This window comes from Aquarana catesbeiana, linkage group LG02 (genome assembly GCF_042186555.1).
Source record: "Aquarana catesbeiana isolate 2022-GZ linkage group LG02, ASM4218655v1, whole genome shotgun sequence".
Lineage (NCBI taxonomy): Eukaryota > Metazoa > Chordata > Amphibia > Anura > Ranidae > Aquarana > Aquarana catesbeiana.
This window is the reverse complement of record NC_133325.1, coordinates 32,215,030-32,222,412: the sequence shown is the minus strand read 5'-3', so window position 1 is coordinate 32,222,412 and position 7,383 is coordinate 32,215,030. Positions and strand designations below refer to the sequence as shown.

At 42.4% G+C, this 7,383-nt stretch overlaps 1 protein-coding gene across 1 annotated transcript; it reads left to right on the top strand.

Annotated features, from left to right (window-relative positions):
* The first annotated feature begins 3,680 nt into the window (after positions 1-3,680).
* Positions 3,681-5,731, top strand: LOC141126469 (olfactory receptor 6N1-like). Its single transcript, XM_073612411.1, has 2 exons — positions 3,681-3,713; positions 4,775-5,731. The coding sequence occupies exons 1-2, from the start codon at positions 3,681-3,683 to the stop codon at positions 5,729-5,731; spliced, it is 990 nt and encodes a 329-aa protein (XP_073468512.1).
* The last annotated feature ends 1,652 nt before the right edge of the window (positions 5,732-7,383 follow it).

Below are 7,383 nucleotides of genomic sequence, written 5' to 3'. Positions count from 1 at the left end.
GCCAACGCCTCAACTGTGAAAAAATTTTTTTTGAGGCCATTCACAAGGGGTTGAGGGGGCAAATGACTGATAATGTCCACTTATGTACGCTCGCTTATACTCCTCCTCCTCCTCCTCCTGCCACAAGTCCACCTCCAATGCCACAGCCTGCAGGGAGGGCTACAGGGAAGCGTGGAGGGAAGGCTGCAGCAAAGAGAAGAAATTGATTGCCTGGGTTCAGTCTGGTCTGAAGTAGTACCACAGCCAGGGGACAGATATGTCATCTGCTGCTGTTCCCGATTTCTGGGAGTCCTGGACCAGATTATGCTCCCTTATATATGGACTTCTCAAGCTAACAATTTTTTTTTGCCACAGAGTTGATGTCTGCCCTGGGGGCCAAAGGCTTCGCAAATTCCAGCTGTTCCTCCAGCATTGCCTTCCCTCTTTATTTTGTTATTATGAGCCAGAATACATGGAGATTTTTTTATATGAAAATACTTGCCTATGTGTTTTTCTTCAAATAGGACAGTTTGTTTGTGAGTAGGCAGGTACATTTCCAAAATACAATGCCAAATTAACAAGGGACAACAAGCAACCTCCTTGAGGTTTACAAATACAAGATAATAATGTTGTTGTGGAAACGTGACATACAAAAATATATATATATACGGAGATCACTATACAGTAAAATAATTTAAAATAAAAAAAAACAACAGGAGATCTTGATTAAAAAAATAAAATAAAAATGACTATAAAAAAAAATTCCAACCATTATTATGGAGATCTGGCTTTAAAAACAAAAAAGATTATTCAGGAGATCACGAGAAATAATAAAGAAATCAGTTTGTGAGAACTCTGTGTGAATATCAGCAGCAAAACAACTTCATTCTTCTAGCATTATAAAGAAGAAGAGAATGCGCTGCATTAAACTATTTAAAACATTTCAGCGTGACGAATGTGCCATCTCCATTACGAAGGGTAGTTTTACCATACCGAGCGCTTCCGTCTCGTGCTTGATTCTGAGCATGCGTGATTTTTTTGCGCGTCGGAATTGGATACACACAAACGCATTTTCGGATAGGAACTTTTTCTGACCGAAAAATAGAGAACATGCTCTCAATCTTTTGCTGGCTGGAATTCGGCCAGTAAAAGTCAGATGGAGCATACACACAGTCGCATTTTCCGACCAAAAGCTCTCATTGGTCTTTTGCTGGCCGAATTTCCGACCGCCTGTACGCGGCATAAGTTTTTATCTTTCCAAACCTACTCTATAAGTTTTATGCATTTCGGTGTTCCACAAGGCAAACTAGGGACAGCTTGTTTTTTAGGGAGCTTAATGTGGCTTAACGTACAAAAAAGACCTTAAATGTTATCCAATTTCCCCCAAACTTCACACAATAGAAGATTCTATCCATGCCAACATATTATGAAAATTCAGCTCATTTGGTTAACATTTAAGGTCTTTTTTGTACGTTAAGCCACATTAAGCTCCCTAAAAAAACAAGCTTAATGTCCCTATTGTGCTTTGTGGAACACCGAAATGCATATAATTTCTAAGATAGGTTTGGAAAGGTAAAAACTTAGGCTGTGCAAAGTTTCAGGGCAATTGATTGAGGTTTAGGCACTTTAATACACGTTAAGCTACATTAAGCCATTTTCACATTAAATGTTTTAGTATGTCCCCCTTCCGTACTGCATTCAAAACTTTTGGCTAGAGATCCTCTGTAATGCTTTCAGAATTATACATATCATCTCAGGAGATTTGTTGCAGCTTCTTATTTGATGTGCAGGTAATACAACACTTAATTAGTAAAGCCTTTTATTATTTACAAACAATATATGTAATCGGCCCCTGAGGATTACGACTAATTCATTAAGCCTTCTCCTTGATTTAATGAGGTCCAGCTTATATAAGTAGGGTTTGCACACAAGCCAAGTAAGCCAAGTACCCTTCTATCTGCTTATGAGTAACTAAACATGATAACTAACATTTGCTCTCATATTTTATGCGTGATTTTCTGCTATGCTTTGGCTACGGGAGTTCTCTTGCAAACTGTAAGTTGATGATGGCTTAGCATATTTAAAGCCTTTTGACACGGGTTTAGGAAATTTAAGAAAATTGTGCACGTCGGTACTTCCATTTAATTAAAAGGTTTCTGTAGCTTTAGACAAAATTTCAACAGTGACACTGACCCATCCAACATCTTATCCTTCTTGTCACTAAATGGAGACCTCTTCCTGTATACAATTGAATTTCTACTTTATTCTGCACAGTCTGTATCAGCTGACTCAGCATTTACTCTCTATAATCCCGGTAGAGAGGGCAGAAGATGACAGACTCTGTCCCACATCTTGGTCCCTGGACAGGTGCCCACCCTTACTAGATGTTGTTGTAAATGCTTTGCTGGCCTGTACAAGAGTCATGTAGGGGACCCTGCTGAACAGAACTAAGGGGATCACATTCACTGTGCTGTACATTATCTGCTCAACACCATCCAACTCTATAGACTGTGCTGTACATTCACTGCTTCATACCATCAAACTTTGTATGCTGTTGTGAACATTCTGTGTTTGCAGAATGCCACTCTGTACACAGTGCTGTTCACACCATCCTACACTATACTCAGCTCCACATCATCCTACTCTATACACTGTGCTGTACATGCTTAGCTCCATGCCATCCAACTCTATACACTGTTCTGCAACTTCTCTCCATAACACCATTCAACTTTGTACACTGTGCTGTACATTCTCTGTTTAATACCATTCCACTCTATACACCAGGGATCACTAAACGGTGGACCCCATTTATCAGCTGTATGAGCTCTCCTGAGCCTCCGTCCCATCTGCTGTCATCCTCACAGTTGGCGGGGGGCGGGAGGTGCTGCAGTTGGGGACAAAGAACGGGAGTCTTTTCAAATTAACAAGCAGGTAATCACCTGCTTGTTAACATAGTAGGTTGGGCACTCTGATGTGGAGGGGCAGTATGATGTAAGGGGCACTGTGATATAAAAGCCACTGTGATATAATGGGCACTGTGATTAAAGGAGCACATTGTTATAAAGGGCACTGCAATGTAAAGGGGCACTCCAATGTAACGGGGGGCTGTGATGTGAAAGGGAACTGAGGACACTGTGTAACTGCTTTAAAGGGGGGCTGAGATGTAAAGGGGGACTATGTACACTGATGTAAAGGGGGAAATTGTGAAGTTAGACTGGGTTCACTCCATTGCGAATTGGATGCAGGTTCCCCGCATCTCTCTACGGAGCCAGTTCACATACGTCTGCAGTAGGTCCTGGGCGTTTTTTGGTCCGTTTCAGGTCCAAATCCAGCCCAAAATTTTGTCTGAAATTGGACCTGAAACGGTGAACCAGGACGCACCGGACCCCTGGTGTGAGATGGATGCGGGGATGGTGTGAACCCAGACTTAAGGGGGGTTGTAATGCGAAGGGTGGGGCTGAGGATACTGGTGAAAAGAGGAGGCCCCAATGTAAAGAGGCTATGATGTGAAGGGTAGGCTAAAGACACTGATATACGGGGGGCCTGTGATGTGTTATAGTGTAAAAGTGAGATTCAGACCTCTGCCAAAAGAAAATTTTACTGAATGGACCTCTGTAAATTTTTATTCAAGACCCATGGTATACGCTGCTCTGTACATTTTCTTCTTCCTACCATCCATACTGTGCACTGCAGAGAATGACATGGGGGACCCCACAGTGTACAGAGTGGAATGGGTAAGGACTGCTGCTGCCGCTTCTGGCGTAGTAAGGCAAGTACACTCTCTCCCGTACACTATTCTATTCTGTTAACTGTGCTGTACATTCTCCACCCTATCCCACCCTGTACATTGAGCCTTACATCCTGCTTTACATCATCTGATGCACTGTCCCTTGTGACATGTTAGTCATTTAGCCATCTCTGGTAATGCATTGTCAGTCCCTTGTTTTCCTTCAATGATTTGCCAACATTTTCTTATGTAGAATTCCCCTTTTTTGAGTGACATATGCTACGTATGCAGCATATCTAAGGCCTATTGTTCCAAACTGAATTCCCTATTACAGGATTTCACTGCACATTTCTCGAATGGTTTTCCAAATCAGTGATTGAAAGTTTCTACCTAACAGCATCTCCTGAGGACCAAGGTGGCTTCAAGCAACACCTGTCTGTTGCAATTCTTTAGACTTTGTAGACGTGGTTCAGAGGGTGTCCCATTCAACTGAATGACCATGGTGTTCTGTAGTCTGAAGCCAATGGGCTTCTCATTCATTTGCTGGAGTGTTGGAGATGTAACTAGGTGGTCCACCCTTTTATCTCCCCTCTTCTACAAGGTTATTGGATAGAGGTATGAAGGTCTTGCTGGTGTGGTCTATGGCAGGGGTAGGCAACCTTAAAGAGGTGGAGATCTACAAGAACAACATGGGAGAAGTCAAAGATCACAGAGCACAGTGTTGCCTCCTCACAATTGATTTAAACCTCTAATTGCCATACTACCGTGTAGCAATCGCGTGCATTCATGTGTTTAAATCAGGTGGCGGGAAGGCAACATATCACCTCCTCACCACCTGTCAAACACACTCGGATAACTTTTAAGAGGAGCAGCAGTGCCTGACCACCAATTTGTGTACTGAGCTTTTCATGGAGTTTCAAAATCAGCCTATTTTAACTGTCAGTCCATAACAGGTACCTCACTCGGTCCCTCCTACATACAGAAATAAATATAAGGTCCATGTACTATGAAAAAAACTTTTTTAAACAAAACAACATAAGATGTTATTATAATCAAGTTCTTGTGTAGGTGAATACAGAATTTCCTCGTGCTGTGGATTCCACTAACGTCTCTACAAAATTGGTGACAGAGTTTATCATCTTTGGCTTTCCCAGTTTTCAAAGTCTTAGTACTCTGCTTTTTTGTGTTTTTCTCTTTATCTACCTTTTCACTGTCACCGGAAATGGTATTATATTTCTCCTCATTATTCTGGACCAAAAACTTCACACTCCAATGTATTTCTTTGTCAGCAACCTCTCGTTCTTGGACTTGAGTTCCATCACCGTGACCATCCCCAAGATGCTTGCCAAGTTCTCAGTGCACAATGATAAGATAGCTTACGTGGCCTGCTTCCTCCAGATGTATTACTTTATCTCTTGTCAAGCAGTTGAGTGTCTTCTCCTGACTGCCATGGCCTATGATCGCTATATGGCTATCTGTTCTCCCCTCCATTACCATAACATTATGGTCAGGGAGCTGTATATATCCCTAGCTGTGGCATCATGGACAATAGGCTTAGCTTATCCAATTGCAACAGCCATCCTGGCTTTTAGGTTGCCCTATTGTGGCCCAAATATTATTCACCATTATTACTGTGATCACCCACCGTTGCTTCAGTTGGCTTGTGCTGACACCTCACTCAATGTGACAATAGGTTCTTCTCTTGGTGCCATCATACTTCTGCTATGCTTCTCTGTAATTGTGACGTCCTATGTTCATATCATCAGGTCTGTGCTCAAGATAGCATCATCCAAAGGGCGTAAGAAAACATTTTCCACCTGTGCTTCACATTTTGTGGTGGTGAACATGTTCTTCCTGCCTTTGATCTTCATGTATGTTCGGCCAACTGCTTCGTACTCGGCTGATATTGACTCTCTGGTGGCTATGTTGTACACAGTAATAACACCTATGTTAAACCCTGTTGTGTATAGCTTACGGAATAAAGATATTAAGAATGCTTTTAGAAAGCAAATATGTTGTACCTAAAATGTACGTAAATTCAAGTCAATACAGATGAGGTAGATGTTCCCTGACTTACCTATAATCTCTTTCAGCACATTTGACATAAAGAAAATGAAAAATAAAGGTTTCTGTGCAATTTATGTAATTAGTATAATGTCTACAGAAGGTATAATTATTCATTTCAAAAAATACTTGATTCCCACAATACAAAGCCCCCTCCTATTTAGAATAAGAAGGGTGACCCTATTTTCAGTCTCCAGAACTGTTTTTGTTCTTACCTAACTACAGTAGGGAAAATCATTATTTGATCCCCTGCAGATTTTGTAAGTTTGCCCACTTACCAAGAAATGAAGGGTCTATAATTTTTTTTTTTTATCATGAGTGTATATCAACCAAAAATACAGAAAAAATACATGATACAAAAATTATAAAATTAGTTGCAGTTCGGTGAGTAAAATAAGTATTTGATCCCCAAGCAAAACATGACTTAGTACTTGATGGGGAAACCCTTGTTGGCAATCACAGGGGTCAGACGTTTCTTGTAGTTGGTGACCAGGTTTGCAAACATCTCAGGAGGGGTTTTGGTCCACTCTTCTTTACAGATCTTCTCTAAATTCTTAAGGTTTCCTGGCTGCCTTGGCAACTCAAAGTTTCAGCTCCCTCCATACATTTTCTATAGCAAAGATATGCAATTAGCGGAACTCCAGCTGTTGCAGAACTACAAGTCCCATGAGCATAGCAAGACTCTGACAGCCACAAGCATGACACCCAGAGGCAGAGGCATGATGGGATTAGTAGTTTTGCAACAGCTGGAGGTCCGCTAATTGCATATCCTGTTCTATAGGATTAAAGTAATTGTAAAGCTTTGTTTTTGTTGTTTTTTTAAATAACAAACATGTCATACTTACCTGCTCTGTGCAAGGGTTTTGCACAGAGTGGCCCCCGATCCTCCTTTTCTGGGGACCCCCCGTGGTGCTCCTGGCTCCTCCTCTTCTTGAGTGCCCCCACGAAGAGCCGATTTCCATTGGGGCACTCATGCTGGAGCGCTCCTGAGTCCTGCTGCTGCGTACAATGACACAGACGGCAGGACTCGGCCCCGCCCCCCTGGCTCCCGTGTCACTGGATTTGATTGACAGCAGCGGGAGCCAATGGCTCCTGCTGCTATCAATCTATCCAATGAGGACCCAAGACAGCGGCTGGAGCTGCTGTGCTCATCCCCGTTGCTGGAAAGATCAAGGTTCAGGTAAGAAAAAGGGGGGGGGGGGGGTCTGGGGGGGTGCTGCAATACAAAAGGTTTTTCACCTTAATGCATAGAATGCATTAAGGTGAAAGACCATGAGGGTCTACAACCCCTTTAAGGTCTGGAGACTGGCTAGGCCACTCCATGACCTTAATGTGCTTCTTCTTGAGCCACACCTTTGTTGCCTTGGAGGTATGTTTTGTGTCATTGTCATGCTGGAAGACCGATCCATGAGCCATCTTCAGTGTTCTGGTTGAGGGAAGAAGGTTCATGTCCAAGATTTTACAATACGTGGCCCCGTCTATTGGTCCCTCAATGCTGCAAAGTCAGCCTGTACCTTTAGCAGAGAAACAGCCCCAAAGCATAATGTTTCCACCTCCGTGCTTGACTGTAGGGATGGTGTCCTTAGGGTCAAAGTCAGCATTTTTCTTCAAGT

Bases quoted from the DNA above. Each gene is read 5' to 3' on its own strand.
- LOC141126469 (XM_073612411.1), top strand. From the start codon at position 3,681: ATGGGGGACCCCACAGTGTACAGAGTGGAATGG. The intron at 3,714-4,774 runs GTAAGGACTGCT...GTTCTTGTGTAG, and splicing joins CAGTGTACAGAGTGGAATGG to GTGAATACAGAATTTCCTCG.